This window comes from Mycteria americana, chromosome Z (genome assembly GCF_035582795.1).
Source record: "Mycteria americana isolate JAX WOST 10 ecotype Jacksonville Zoo and Gardens chromosome Z, USCA_MyAme_1.0, whole genome shotgun sequence".
Lineage (NCBI taxonomy): Eukaryota > Metazoa > Chordata > Aves > Ciconiiformes > Ciconiidae > Mycteria > Mycteria americana.
Genome location: NC_134396.1, coordinates 20017454 through 20033006, shown reverse-complemented (window position 1 = coordinate 20033006; position 15553 = coordinate 20017454). Strand labels below are relative to the sequence as shown.

Sequence of the window (15553 nt, the reverse complement as noted above, 5' to 3'; positions counted from 1 at the left end):
GCACACGCTCTGTGGATCTGCCTCCTCCTCCTTATATGTAAAAAAGAGATGGGAAGACCGAAGGCTTTGTGTTTAAGTGCATGTTGTTTTTACTTCATGTTTTGACTTTATTCTGGATTTTAAAATACCTTATTTGACATTTTAATTTCAAGGAGGGAAACACAGCATTGCATCTAGCAGCCAAAAATGGTCACAGCGAAGTTGTAGAAATTCTGCTCGAACAGTGGAAGGAAATAGATGACCTCAATCAGGTAAGGACACAGAAATTACTGAAGGAGATAAAGTTTGAGATTTAAAAAAATAAGTTAAAAATAACATTTTAAAGGAATAAATGTTTGTCACAGTCACGTGGCTTAAATTGGAATAGACATTTTCTCTGTGTTGGTCTAGAACGGAGAAACTCCATTTTACTTGTCTGTTGAAGGAGGTAATGAAAAATGTGCTGAACTCTTGCTGGAAGCAGGGAGTGACATCAACGTTTTAACTCAAGTATGTACACAGTATCCCTCCAGCACACAGGTACTGGGACATTCTGGGCTGTGGGAGGGACCTTATCTTCTCTTTTCTGTGTGTCCTAACAGTATATTTGCTCTGCTTATTTTTATGAAATGGTAAAAAAATAAATAATAAAATAGAATTAGGAATGTGGAGAGTGCTAACAGAATAAAACTGATGTGGAAGAAATATAGCATAGATTTATTTGACAGAGTTCTGTGGTGGAGCTTTTTTATTTACTGTATGTCCAATACGTGTGTCCAATGGCTAGGAAATGTAACCAACTAGGGTAATTGAAAATCCTCCTTTTTGGGAGCGTGTATGACTGAACTGATGACAAACCGGTTCTCTACATCTGGTTCCTGGACTCCAGTCCAGCTCACAGCTGTTGAATGACCTTGGCTTGCCTGCTGCAAGAAGTTTATGCTTCCAACAGACTGAGAGCTTGTTTGTTTTAGCAGAATTATTAAGTGAAAATTTTCTGTTGATTTATTTTTAAAAGTTTGTTACTGTGACTGTACTTGCTTATTAGTCAAACCGAACTAACAGACTAGGAGGCATGTTGGCATCATCGTTGTCCATGGTGCAGGATAGCTGACGATGCTGATTTATCTCTTTCTTAAGAGAGACTGAAAAGCACTATAGAATACTGGTCTTTTTAGCACGTTTGTTGTGATACAGTAAAAATGGGAAGTTCCTTCAGTATTTACAAAAAACACGTAGTGCTAACTGCTGATCCACTTCATTTTATATCATTTTATCAAAGGGAGGGGTTTTGAGGGAGGGGATAATAACACAAATTTAAAAGAAAGATTATCCTGTATTGATAGCTCTCTTTAGTACTGTTTTTCCAGTAACAAAACCATAAGTTTTTGCTGTCTATACCATTTCTTTCAGAACAATAGCAGTGCTTTGCAGATTGCAGTTCAGAATGGACATCTACCCTTGGTTACTTTTCTTATTGATAAGAATATTGACCTGGCTCCTAAACCTGAGGTGAGTATATATCAGTATAACTTTTCTGCTGTTGTTCAGCATGTCCTGTCTTTTATGGCCTTTCTTGGGAATTCAGACAGCTGAATGAGATTGACTAGTTCCTTTATTTTTTTGCTATACACATTATTATGTGATTTATGGATGTTGGTTAGCAATATGTATGGACCAACAAAGACAAGGTCCTGTTGCACAACCCAGTGAGTGCCTGGGCAGACTGGTGCAGTCCAGTGTAGAGGTGGCCAGGCTAAGCCAAGGACCAGGCATTAGGAGAAGATGAGCAAAGTACCCTTCTTGAACTAAGCAGCAGTAATGCAGGCCTCTGTGTGTCCCATGGGCAAAGATTTAACACATGTAACTGATTTTGAATAAAGGTAAATAAAAGGTAAGTAAACACTTCAGTGCTTTCACCTTCTGCACTCAAAGCCTATGCCTTCAAAATCTGCATGCCACCATTCTTTGGGGTTTAAAAAGAAAGAGGTATTCCTAACAGTCCAATCTTGTCTCAATTTAGATATTACAGTTTTTGTTACATCTGAGGTTTTCTGTGAACAGGAAATCATTTTCTACTTCTACAGTACAGGATGAAAATAGAATCTGGGCTTCATGACTTATCTGCCATGATTACTGGCCTGTTGCATAATGTTATCAAGGAAGAACAATTTATTATGTGCTTGAAATGATTTATTTTAAAGATCAGGCAGTTGTTGTGCTGCTTGTTGTCATTGGCTTTCTGTAGCAGAAGCAACTCATAAAATTGTAACTTATGTTTTTGGAAACATTTCTAGTGCAGCATTGCATAAGAGCTTGCTTTATTTTTCTGTAGCCCGGAAGAAATGGCTGTGGTTTATAATGACACTAATGAACTGGTGTCTGGCACTGGTATGGAATTGTTTTTTACCTGTATTTAACAAGAAACTGATGAGTCACAGGTTCAACATGCAAAGTGATCTTGCCAGTCTAATGGTTGGATTGTGACTGATGTTGGACCTGTGCCCCAGTTATTTTAATGAATAATCACTCAAATAAAAAGCCTTAATTTCTTTCTAGCTATAATTTGCTTTTTATAAATATGACAGCATGTCAGTTTAGTATGAAGAATATTTACAGCAGCAATGTGTGACAAGGTTTTATTCCTGGAAAGTAGATTTTGACGGCTGTATTCTGTCTCCAGCCTGTCCAGCTAAGGGCAAACAGTTTTCTGAGGGAACAGAAACATTACCCTAAGCTCTCTATTGTCAGCCAAGGGTAGGAGCACATCCTGGTTATGAACATGTAAGAGGAGCACCTTGCTGCATTCCTAGTGGTGACACGCTGACATGCACCCAATGCACTCAACATTTCCAGGTTTCTCAGCTGTATTTGTTTACCTGCTGCTGTAGGTGTTGCAGGAGCAAGGAGCAGGCTGCCATCTCTGGCATAATTCCGCACCTTGAGGTGTGTTTTCTGCAGTCTCAAACCTCCGCTGGGTGCATATCACCTTTGCAAGGGGCAGATTTTAACAAGAACCTCTTTCTTGTTTGAATGAACTTCTAATGAATGTACCCAAGTATAATAGTTTATTATTTTCCTTCCACAGCAGAAGAATTCCCCTCTCCATTTAGCAGTCATCAATAATCATGTACTGGTAGTAAAAAGCCTCTTGGATGCCAATCATGATATAAACTCCTTAAATCACGTAAGAAAAACTGGGAATTAACATAACTTCACTGGTAAAGAGGAGATTATGTGGATTTTGCTTGAAATAATTTTTTTTTCCTTACGAGCTCAGGGTATAAAAAAATAGGAAGGAAGAGGCAGTTCTCTCCTTATCTTTTCATGTGTGTGCATATGTATTAGTCACTGGTACGTGCTGTGCTAGTATTGTTTGTGCAAGATAAGGATAGCAAAATGCTATATACTGAGAAAATATTTGGATTAATTTATTGTTTGAGTGTTACAATTCATGCATAATAAATGACAGAAATGTCTCAACGGTATTGATCTTAGAGGGAAAGCCAGTGCAGAGTGTCATCTGGCTGGGATGAAGTTAATTTTTTTCATAGCAACCCATGGGGTGCTGTGTTTTAGATTTGTGACCAAAACAGTGCTCTTAAGGCACCAGTGTTTTCGCTGTTGCTGAACAGTGTTTGCACAGCACCAAGGCCTTCTCTGTTTCACACTCTGCCCCCACAGTGAATAGACTGCAGGTGTGCGGGGGGCTGGGAGGGCATACAACCAAACAGATGACCAGAGCTGACCAAAGTGATGGTCCATGCCATACAACATCACACTGAGCAATGAGGTCACAAGTCTCTGTGGCGCAGTCGGTTAGTGCATTCGGCTGTTAACTGAAAGGTTGGTGGTTGAAGCCCACCCAGGGATGCCAGCATCTGTTTTCTCCACCTTTACCAGGATTATTTGGCCTCTGCTTGGTGCCAGTGGTCTTTGGAGGCTTGGTTGGCTGCTGGCCAGTTCACTGTAGACCACCTTCACCACCGCTAATCCCCCAGGTACTGGATACCCTCCTCTATGGCAGGCCACTTGTTGCTGAACGTGATGCTGACATATTTGCTTTGGTGCTGGTTTGCTTGATCCCTTTTTGGCTGTACAAAACCTCCTGTAATTATTAATGACCATTTTCAGCTGTTGCTGAAATGGTGTTTCACTGTTGTGTATCACTTTGTTTTGCTTTGCCTGGGAAAGCCATGATAAAAGCACTGGCCTTGAGCCTAATCTGGTATTTTTGGGCCCTATGCTGCTGCTATCTGGGTACTCAGAGAACCATCTCATGGAGGAAATCAGCAATTACACCTTTTCCCTTTTCACCTTGGATAAACACTTTGTGAAGAGAGGAACAAATGCACCTATCCCTTCTTCTCCTCCAGGACAGGTCTTTCCTGCCTTCTTGTAATGGCCTCTCAGTTCCTTGAATATCCTTGTGTAATCGGACTGTTCATACTATGAACATACTGTTCATACATGAGCCTGATTTTGATTATTGTTCATAAGGTTAAAGAACTAATTGGGAATGCCACACAGGAACGTACCTGGAGGCAGTAGATCCCTGGATGGCAGGGTGTGTGGGAGGAGTTGGGCAGGTGACTGGTGCTGTTATTACCTCCAATAGCTTGGGATTTCACGCCTGAACAGGCATGTAGTCCTGGGTAGCTGGTACACCATTTGAAGGCAGGGAGCCTTGCCTGTCCTGATGAAACACAGCGACTTCTAATGCTGTGTTGGGGCCTGGTTCAATCCTACCGAGCTGCCATCCAGTCCCCTCAAAAGAGAAAGAGGGTCTCTTGATCAAGGAGAACACAAAGAGATGCTGAGAAGGTCTCCTGCTCTGAAGCCACCCACATGGACACTGAAAAGGTTACTCGGTCTGAGGGCACACACAGTGGCTTAACCAGAAACCCAGCCCTCAAGTATTAATAGTTGCTCCTGTAGTCAAGAAGAAATGGTGAGAACGGAGGTCAACTCAGTAAGAGAAGCAGCAGCTCCGGCTGAGGGGCAGAAGGGGGAAGAATCAGAAAAGGCAACCTGACCTGCAGCAGGACAGGATAAGGAAGAGACAGGAATGACAAAAGAGGGGAAAACTACCTGGTCCCCATCCCTGAATGACCTGTGAGATAGGCAGCAAGTATTCGTCCATCAGCAAGGTGAGCAATTTGCTACCTGGTTGCTCCAGTGCTGGGAAGGTAGGGAAGCCCAGCAGCTGGGGTCCATCACTAGGGACTATGGGATTGACAAAGGGATCAGAAGAGAGGCAGCCACCCACAAGCTTCTGGAGGTGGCTCTTAGCAAGTGCAAAGGCAAGGTATCTCTTCAAAGAAGATATTGTAAACCAGCAAGGCAAGTGGACAGCCACAGAAGGTATCCAGTATCTGAGGGACTTCATGGTCATTGAGGTAGTCTACAGCAACCTGGCCAACAACTGGACTTCCAGAGATCCGGATGATATCCAGTGCTTATGGTCACGTGGCAGAATTTTCTGCGGAGCTCACAAGTGTTGTACACTGGCACCCTGGCCATAATGCACTGGGCAGACATTGAGGCACCAGCTGTGTATAGACTGGCCTGCCAGCGATGGTGCTTCAAAGAGAATCTTTCTTCCCGCTCCCCGTTGACCCTACATCTCAGCTGTTGAGACTGTCCCAACAGGTCTGTGAGTCCCACATTGGGCACTGTGGTTCCCTGTTGGGGAAACGCACCCAGGTCTCCTGCGTGACAGGTGAGGATGATCCCCATGGTAGTAACAGGGACTAGTCTTTGAGAAATCTGTAGTTCACCCCTTCCTGTTGATCATTTTATTGCTAAAGATTATACACATTTTTGTGGGAGACAGAGGCTGTAATTTGTGGCTGGAGTCAAAATAAGTATGATGATAAGTTCTTCTGTCACATAAATAGAGAATTTTGTAAACTTCTTCAACGCATCTTTTAGAAATGTTTCATGTTTTGTCTCTAGCACATCTGAAGTTATATACAATAGCTACATACGTATCTCTAAATTACTGCAGAAAAGAAAGTAGGATGTATTGTTGGAGGAAACTTCTGAGGTCATGTGATCATAGTGTGTATTCCCAAAAGAGCTGATGAGACACTCTAATGTGGAACCCTGAGGCTGGTGTTTCTTGGGGGGTAAGGTCTTGGTGTTTGACTCTGCAACCTTTAAGTTAAGATCTAAAGGCCAAAAAAGTTCTCTAACCAGACCTACAGAATGTAGACTTGCAACACCAGAGAAGCATAGGCACAAAACCTTCAACTTAAAAGGATGCTGTGTCACATGAAACACACTAAGGGACATGTCCAGATATGCAGGGTTTCCACAAATGACAGCATGTCTTATTTGCTGCTGCATTACACCCATAGACATCTGGAATTTCTTATTCTAATCTTCTGTAGAAGGATAAATAAATAAATAGGTTTTATTTGGGTACATGCAGCTGTGTAGAGACTACACAACCTTCATTTCAGACCCAAACATTAGACTTGAAGCTGAATGCCCCTTTAGCTGTACTTCTTGTTAATGGCTTGGTTTTGTTTAATGCTTCCTGTCCTTTTTTTGTTTGTTGGTGGGTGGTTTAAGGCTCACCGAACTCATTATTGGAGCAGGTAGACTTCTGTTCTACCTTCCACTCCATATCGTTGTTCTGTGGTAGGGCTGGCTAACAAACCCTGTTGCGGACTGGGGCACAATGTGCTGTTGAAAATTATGGATGTCCAGTAGTCTTTCTTTTTGTGAATTTCAGCAGGGAAAAGGTTACTTGAGAGGATAGTATGGGTGGGGGTTGGCAGTCACATGGAGCACACTGACCAAAACACCTTGTTTTAAGAGGGAGGAGAGAGAGCTGGTTAGGTACGTTAAAGGGGCATGACAGCAACTTTTTCCTGAGCCAGCTGGAACTCCTGTCTGGTTTTCCTGCTGAGATCCCAGATGCTCTCTTGTTTGCCTGAAACAAAAGTGGCAGGTAGATCACGCAAAAGTTAAATGCTTTTATTCTGTTCGGTGTTTTCTAGCCAAGGCTGTATCTTGTTGTGAATCTTCTTTAGATTCAGATTGTAAGCACTCTGCTTTTAAGGGGGAGTTTGGCTTATTGTATTTATTTGGTGTCATTAATTCCAGAGGCAGGAAACCCCTCTACATCTGGCAGCTGATCTTGGCAATGTGGAGCTGGTGGAAGTGCTGCTGAAGGCAGGCTGCAATCCCAAGACCGTGGATAAGGTAGGTTGCATTCCTCACCCATGCAAGGATTATGTGATTTCATTTTTTGTTTTATAACCTTCTTCCCAGAGATGCAGGAAGCACTTGTTTCCAGTCATCTTTTCTAAGTAAAGCTAACTGTTAGTTGTTACAAAGGAGGTCTCCTTTTAACATAGACAGACCTGCAGAGATCTGAAGTGGTTTTAGTGAAGAGCTGGTTTTGAGTTCAGATGTGATGAAAGCCCGTGGGGTGAAAAACGTAAAACTTCCAAGCTCTCTAGTTTGAAGGGTAAACCCCATTGCCAGAGACCTCTGATGGAAAAAAGGACTAGGCTCACAGAGTGGAAAACATCCTGTGGCTGTTGTAACTGTGCACCCGCAGCCAGGTTCATTGCCAGGAGAGGCACAGGTACTGCCAGCTTCACTAATTGCAGCTATGGTGAGTTTGCCCTCTAGCACTCTGGGCCATCTGGAAATGGTGGTGGCATGTCCCTGGGAAGCCGTCCCAGATCCATTTGGGTGGGTGCCTAGACCCTGTTGCTGATGTTCAGCCTGGGAAGGCTGAGGCACAAATGGCAATGGCTGGAAGAAGTACCAAAGCAAAGAGTCTCTGGGGAAGTGCTTTTGAAAGGCCAGAGTACCAAATCCAGTTTTTACAAATTTTGCTAAATTGCTGCCCTTTTTATACTGTTACCACTATATTGATTTTCTGTATGACTGAATTGACAGACTTGATGTTTATCGTGAGCAGAATCTAGCTCTTTAGTTAGTAATTTTCGTGCATGATGCGATAAGGAGTGAAGCTTTATGGAATGAGGATCATCTCTTTTTTCCCTGGCCTGATGTGAGGCTTGGGGCTCTGAGTGCGGGTGACACAGTTGATGTGTTTTGGGAGGCTGAGGTAAGATGCTGCGTTGCAGTTAAGCCTTCCCATTTGGAGTCATGCCTACACTAGCCAAAGAGCTGCAGTTCTTATACGGGTTAACCTAGAATGAAGTCTTGTCCACTTCAGACAGCAGCTTAGCTGTTGGAAAATTGTCTCTACCTATTCATATTCCAAGGGCAAACACAGAAAATTACTTCTTATTGCCTGTTTTGACCTTAAGAACTTGCAAATCTTTGGGCTGGACAGAGCTTTGGCGTTACAGCAGTGTTGATGGAGTTCAGGGCACGTTATGAGAATATGGCTCTGAGACAGCACAAATTCTGTCACCTTTCTGCATTGGTTTTATTTCTTGGAGTAGCTTTTCCCCTGTCTGTTTGCTGGATGACCCCTGAGGCCAGGCCACCACCGGGAACATTTACAAGTACAGCCCTCTTTGAACTGAATTGGTGCTGAGATGCCAAAAATGTTCCCATCCTTCCTTACTGAAGAGTAGGCAGGAAAAAGGGGAGCCTGCTTTGACTGCACGGTGTTTTCCTGGCCTCTGTCCCCTGCCAGCAAAGGTCCTCAGTTTCCAGAGCTTGTCACGTATCTGCATGAGTTGCAAGCTCTTACAGCTCAGGAAGTGCTCTCTTGGGAGCTCTTCCTCCCATCTGCAGATACAATTGTGGTTGGTTGCGATTGTGATTGATAGTGCAGAGAGTGCTCCCTGTGTGCAAGACTGCTGTGCTATGTGTACACGCAGGATGCCAGCGGTGTCTGCACTAGTGCAGGAGGCCAGAAACACCCTCTTTTTGCACCCCTCCACCTCCCTGCAAAATGCCGAGCACCTTTCCAGAGGTGGGACCCAAAGAGCTCTTGTGGTCTCTGAATTCTTCACATGTAAAGTATGTCTATGCTATAAAGATCTTATGAAATGTAAATACCTTGGCTTCCAATGTGATGCTTTTCTAAAAACAGGCTAATTAGAATGATCTTGAGCAGAGCGAGGAGCCAGAATTCAAAAGGTATATGTTAGGGAACTTTATAATAGCTGGAGAGTTGAAATGCCTTGTAATTTAATTACTGAACCTTCTAATTAAGGGGTTGGCTTCTGTTAGGTCTAATTTTCTAGAATGCCTAGCACTTGATATATGGAGAATACCCTGAATATTTAAATCTGAGGCAGCTCCACTCACTGCAAAGCTGCTGAAAATAGACAATTGAAGAGAGAACAGGAAAACTGCAGAGAGAACCCTGTAGAGCCACTGAGATGCCTTTACCTCAAAGTGCTGATAGAGATGGGTTCAGATAGATTGAGCAGTCCTCTGCAGCTGGAAGTAAAGCAATGGCTTTTAATTCCTTTGACTGCCTGTACTGCCCATGAAACATCACCTTCAGTTGTGCTCACTTCAGTTGTCATGTGAGTCATTTGCACACCCTCTTTTCATTCTGTGAGCCGGCTTCTCTTACCATCCAAAACAAGATGCAGGTTTGCCCTTAAAGTTGGAGGTTTCCAGCTTTGCCAGCTTATCCATCTGAAATGCCAGTTTAACCATAACAGGGGAACGAACTGTACTTGTGGTGGTTTTCAACCTGTGGATGCCTGGGCTTGCATGAACTTGGAAGCAGTGACAGAAGAGCGCAAGGTGGTATGAAGTACGCAGCAGTCTGAGTGCAGGAGGTTTTGGAAAGCAGCTGTACCTCACCAGAAAATCTTTAGGGTGAGTTCAGTGCAGGAAAAAATTGACCACTTCTGGGCTGAGGGGATACAGCTCATGCAAAGCATAGAACTTTGATTGTAGCTACCCTGAAGACATAAAATTGTAGTAATATGTTTTCTTGAAAAAAAGGGATAGGGATTTGTAAACAAAGCTCCTGTGTTTCTCCTGTGATAAACTTATCCTCATATATATGAGATAATGTTCTGATTCACTAACTCTGCTTTCAGCATGGAAAAACTGCACTAGCTGTGGCATCAAGAAGCAATCATGCCCTTGTTGTAGATATGATCATTAAAGCAGAAAGGTATTATGCCATGAAACAGGTAAGAGACATCTGTCATTACACTGAGGAGAACTGTGAGGGAAAAGCTGATTCTGATCTTGAAGCGCCTTTTGCCTGAGGTGGTTCCTTTTGCAGGTTGCAAGACTGGCCTTCATAAATTGGGAATGGGAAGGTCTCTACCCCATCCAGGTTTTTCTCCTGATTAGCTGTAAAATTTAGGCAGATCTTACTGTTTTCCAGCATCATGCTCTGCACACAGAGATAAAGAGGTGGAGAGAGATTCTGACCCAAATTCAGACTGTGCCGTCAGCATCAGGGTTGGGATGACCTGAATCCACATTGATCCCCGTGTCCTTTGGCACAGCAAAATCTGTGGCTGAAAAATGGAGGAGTGCAGGTGTCTGTCACTCCGTTGCTAGTAAGGGCTCAGCTGCTTCGGCAGGAGCTCCCTCTTCTGTTTTATGTGTGTTAATTATAAAATGCAATCAATGAAATGGGAAAGAACCAGGCAACAAGTGCGAATGACATGGCTTAGATGATTGACTTCAGATTGCCTGAATTTCTAACCTTCTTGCGCTAGTTGTTATTTAAACATAGGCTGCTTAGTGATGGCCCTCCCTAAAGGGCTGAGAGTCAAATGTACTAGAGATGACTGTTATTTTGGCCTGCGCTGACTATCCCATATCACTTACGAATCTGTACACGCTCTATAGGCGGTAAGTATCTGAAGAAGAAAAGCTAAGCTTAGTACCTCTTAAAACCAAAGGAGTATTTGGAGCTGGGCTGCTGGTGAGGCCCATTCTAGAGACATGCCTTGAAACTCAGACCCAGCCCAAATGGGTCTTGAAAATTCAGGACATCTAATGTCACAGGGTCTTAACTGGGACCATTTAGAATTCTGAGAAAGTTTATTTATTCTGCCAATGACAGTTGTAGCAATGAGCCACAAAGAACCTGCTATACCTACAGTCTTGATGAAAGCGAGGTGTTTCATAGGATGGTGAAGGTTTGTTTTAAGGCATATTAATGCTCCATAAATTGATCTTGTATTGGCTTGTTCAGTTTTTCTTGTTTGGAGCCATAGGTTTATGTGGGCTCCCTGAGAATTGACTAAATTTGCTGGTTTTGACACAATACAGTTTAAAATCCCCAAGTTCTCTCAAATCCACTGTTTGTTTGCAGACTGGTCCTAGTGAGCCAGTAAAAGACATCTCTTGTCGCATCCACTATAAAACCTGCAAGAAGAAAGATGCTAACACCATTTATTTATGTAGAGTGATTCTGTGAGCACTACAGCTAGCAAACCTGGGCAAAAGGACTGGTGAAAGGAATTCACTTGAACATCAGCTCTCGTGCTCTCATTGCTGAGCTGCCAAATCTGTAACTTCATTCTCATTCCTGCTAGGGAGTGCTTGTTTTGCCAGGTTAGCCAAGTGCCTCCCGGGGCGGTATGAGCGTACCGATCCTGCCCCAGTGCACGCACATGAATCAGCTGGTCTTTTACCACCCCACTCTGGCCTTACGTGTCCAAATCCATGCCACTTAATGTTGCAGGGCATTGTGCTGGTAAATCACAGATCTAGGTTAATTATCGTGAAAAACACTTCCATGAACTCCCTGTGTTGTGCGTATTTGATTTGCATCAGTTCAGCTGGAGTTGTCAGGTATGTTATTGTTTCTTTTGACTTAAAGGGGAATTAGAAGTGAAGTTATCTGTTCTCAGAGAAGATACAAGTCTGACAGCAGTGAGCCCATAATGCTCCTAACCCTTGGCATTGTTTACTGAATTGCCTCAGGAGAAGAAAAGATGTTTAAGCAGATGGTTTTCTGCAAGAGCTCCACAGATGCTGGGAAATAGAAACATAAGTGTTTGTATCCCATTACCTGAAGCTAAGAGTGCAGCCTTTGGGAGCAGCTTAGATCTTACAGTTATGGAATATGATGTCGTTCAGGTGGTGTTACCATATAAGAAGCTACAGCATTTTGAACCATTATTGTAAGAACTGTCTTTTTGTTACATTGAGCTGACTTACCATCTGTGACAAGGCATTAGTTACAAAAGGAAATGACATGTTGCTGTGAGGAAGTGCACATGATCCTAATGTGTGTGAGAGAGTGTCGTTTGCTCCATTTGCCCTTTTTTCTATTTACTGCTTCTTGAGGGCTGCTCTTACTGTCCCACCTTGCCACTGTCCCACCCTGCCATTGCCTAGACACAAAATTAGCAGCAAAGAGAAGCTGTGCTGCTGCAAAAGGAGGAGAAAAAAAGTTTGTTTGCTTGTGGGGTTTTTGTTGTAGTTTTTTTTTTTATTTAAACCTCAAAAGAGGAACACTGAACTGGGGAGAGCCTGAAGCTCTCCTGCAGAATGTCCTAAACCTCACCTTGCATGTGTCAGGAGCATGAAATAAAGTCTGCACCAGAAAAATGGGATCAAACATACACGACAATGCTTAGTTACAGAACTAAGATTTTTTTTTTTCCCTTGCAAGACTCTCATAAAGTTAGGAAATAACCATGTTGTATTTTTCTGAATTTAATCTGGAATGGAGTATTTTATGCTTAGCATTTTTAAAATGTGGCATGCTGCCATTTCCTTTTTTGCTTAGTATCTGCTTTGCAATCCTGTATCAACTTCCTGATGGCTTTTCACTGTAGAGACTGATTTGTAACAGTACTACCACATAAACAAAATGAAACGTAAAAGTAGTTTGAGCTTCCTACACTAGAAATGAGGCTTTTCCTGGGCATTGCTCAGCTAAGGCTGAAATCACTGCTAGATGTGGCTTTTGCAGAGGTGCCCAAAAAAGAAGCAACCCCATCACTCCTGTTTCAGGTGAGCCATTCACATGATAGCGACACCACTTTTAATCCGGAGGGTAAAATGCTTGTGGTTTTGGTATCTATCTGATTTTGCTTATGCAGGCAATAAAACTAGGTCCAGGTTCAACATGCATGTGCTTATTGGTGCGTAGACACTTTGCTGAACAGCGCTCTTACATGCTAAACCCAATGGCTCCTGCTGCCATCAAATGACCTGGTAGTCCCTGCTTCAGCCGAGTGGAGCAGATGGGGCAGGGGCGGGAACAGCTTGAGCAAGCACCATGCCGATGGTGCCCAGCCTCTTCTCGGGGGGAGGTTAGCACTTCCAGAAGCAAGAGGAAAGAGTAAGAACTGTGGCTGAACCCCAAACATGTTCAAAATGTGATATATAAAATAGACAGAGCCACAGAGCACAGCAGTGCAGGCCTCGTACTTGCTGTTACTTGCTATTGTGTATCAAGTGCCAGAGAAAGTAAATCGTTTATTTTGCATTTAACTTAATAAGATATAGCAATAGACACAGAAGGGCTTCGTTTGTGTTCTGTTGTTAAGCCTGTAATAACATCATCCATGCTAAGACATCTTCTGAAGAACTCTGCTAGCCAGCCAAACATGGTTCCTTTACCTGCAATGCACAAATCCCCTGTCAGTAGCTACATATGGCTGTACAGGACACAGTGTTCACTGCTCACTAAGCAAAGGTTCCCAGCTTCATTACAAAACTTATCATCTGCTTTCTTTTTCAGGAACATCTAGCTCATAGTGATGATGGGTCAGACTTCGACTTGTCCTTCAAACAAGATCATAGTACCCAGACCAAGCAAATCCGTTCCTCCCTTTGGAATCTTGCATACAACCAGTTAAAACCCCAGGAATGGAAAAAACTGGCCCTGTTCTGGAAGTTCACGGATGAACAAATTAAAGCTATTGAAGAACAATGGACAGGTAGGAATATCTGAGTGGCTAGACATAATAGATGAGCTATAAAAACCACAAGGCAGAGTTGCTTTTTAAACTGTGCGGTTATCACAGATGCACAGTGGCCATACTGCTCTTATTCAAATTATGAAAAAGAGCAGTGAACGGATACAAGCCTTTGTCCCTGGTTCCTGGGAAGCGGTGCTGTAGAAGTACAGGCCACTTCTGTTCTCCCTCTTGGCCTGAAGGAACCTTCATCTTTGGAAATCAAAAACAGGAGCAGTGAGCAGCATGGAAGGGTCTTGCGGGTCACGCTGCAAGTGAGGACCTGGGGAACCTTGTGACACAGGAAGACCTTGTTCATGCTCTGTCTTCACAGCTGCCGTGGAACAGCAGTTTCTGGTTTCGGGCATCTCAAGCACTGGGAAAGCAATACTTCTATAGCATGCATTGTACTTGTTTACTACTACTCCAGGGTATATTTCCACATGTTGAGGGAAAATGAAAGGAAAAAATTAATTTTAAAATGTATTAGCTTCACGCCCCCCACCCTTTTACAGCAGCCATAGGATAAAACTAGAATTTCTGTTTGTTTTTTAAACCTTTGTAAGTCTCAGTCTTCATTTTGCTTCTAGGTGAGAAAGGAAATAAGAGTAAATGAGTAGGTTTTAAAACCTCCTGGAACTCTAAAAGTGCAAAAGCACAAAATACACTGTTTCCAGCATATAGAACAGACAAATGCTTTGTGTGTTGCATAGGGAAAAGAAGTTATAAGGAACATGGAAACAGAATGTTGCTCATCTGGTTACATGGTATATTGCTGGCTCATCAGAATCCTGTCAAGCATATATATGAAGATCTGGTGGAAGCAGGATTTCAGCCTTTAGCTGGTAAGTTTTGTGGTGTACAGAGCACATTACACTGTCCTCTGCGAGACCGCGGTGCAGTACTGAGGTCCCTGCTGGTGCTGGGAAGGTGTGACTGTGGCGGAGCTGGAGGACAGAGACACTCTCTTCCTTTCTGGGAATCTGCCCATGTCTTCCTTTCTGGGAATCTGGGAAAGGAAGAGACACTCCCTTTCTGGGAATCTGCCCTTGCTGGGGGGTGAGGTTGCTTGAGGAAGAGCATTTAAGTGAGACTTGAGATTTCTAAAGGAAGGTAAAAACGTGCAAACTTTGCTTCCCTCCTTTGTCCTGCAAACATGGTTAAAATGTGATTGGGCATCCTTCAGTTAGATTAGACTGACCTTGTAAAGAGCAGAGCACGTCAAGCAAGTGTTTTCTCTTCTTACTTTACAGAGAAGATCAGAGCTGCAAGTAGCACTGACACGGATGCCAGAAAATGTGCCATTTCATGAGTTCATCAATAAAACATGGCATATATGATGGAATTACATGCTAGATGGAAAGTGCCTTTCAAATACAAATAGTATCTTTTCTGGAAGCAAAAACCTATTTTGAAGTTGTATGACTTTTTCCAAGCTAGAAGAACATGCACTCCTAAAATATTGGTTGGCTCTTTCTCATATGCTAGCTATACAGTGATTTAAAGAATTTAAGAGTGAATGGGTGGCTGGTAATTTATGACTATACTGCTAACCAAGAACCACCCCCCTACAATTTCTACACCTGGCTTAACATTGATACACTAATTCCGTATTGGAACTGCAAATTAAGCTATTTTGTGTTTGACATGAAATGTAAATGAGATGTTTTCTACCTGAAAGAAATTAAATTTAATAAGTGAAAATTATGTGTATAAATCAACACTTC

The 15553-nt window shown here is 42.8% G+C and overlaps 1 protein-coding gene across 1 annotated transcript in view; it reads left to right on the top strand.

Moving 5' to 3' along the window:
- The window catches only part of ANKDD1B (ankyrin repeat and death domain containing 1B), a 30847-nt gene extending 15709 nt beyond the window's left edge, over positions 1-15138 (top strand). The window contains exons 7-15 of the mRNA XM_075527310.1: positions 153-251; positions 391-519; positions 1393-1491; positions 3068-3166; positions 7096-7194; positions 9987-10082; positions 13610-13808; positions 14540-14671; positions 15080-15138. Coding sequence (XP_075383425.1) covers positions 153-251; positions 391-519; positions 1393-1491; positions 3068-3166; positions 7096-7194; positions 9987-10082; positions 13610-13808; positions 14540-14671; positions 15080-15138 — 1011 coding nt within the window. The remainder of the gene's footprint in view (positions 1-152; positions 252-390; positions 520-1392; positions 1492-3067; positions 3167-7095; positions 7195-9986; positions 10083-13609; positions 13809-14539; positions 14672-15079) is intronic.
- Positions 15139-15553: the final 415 nt, after the last annotated feature.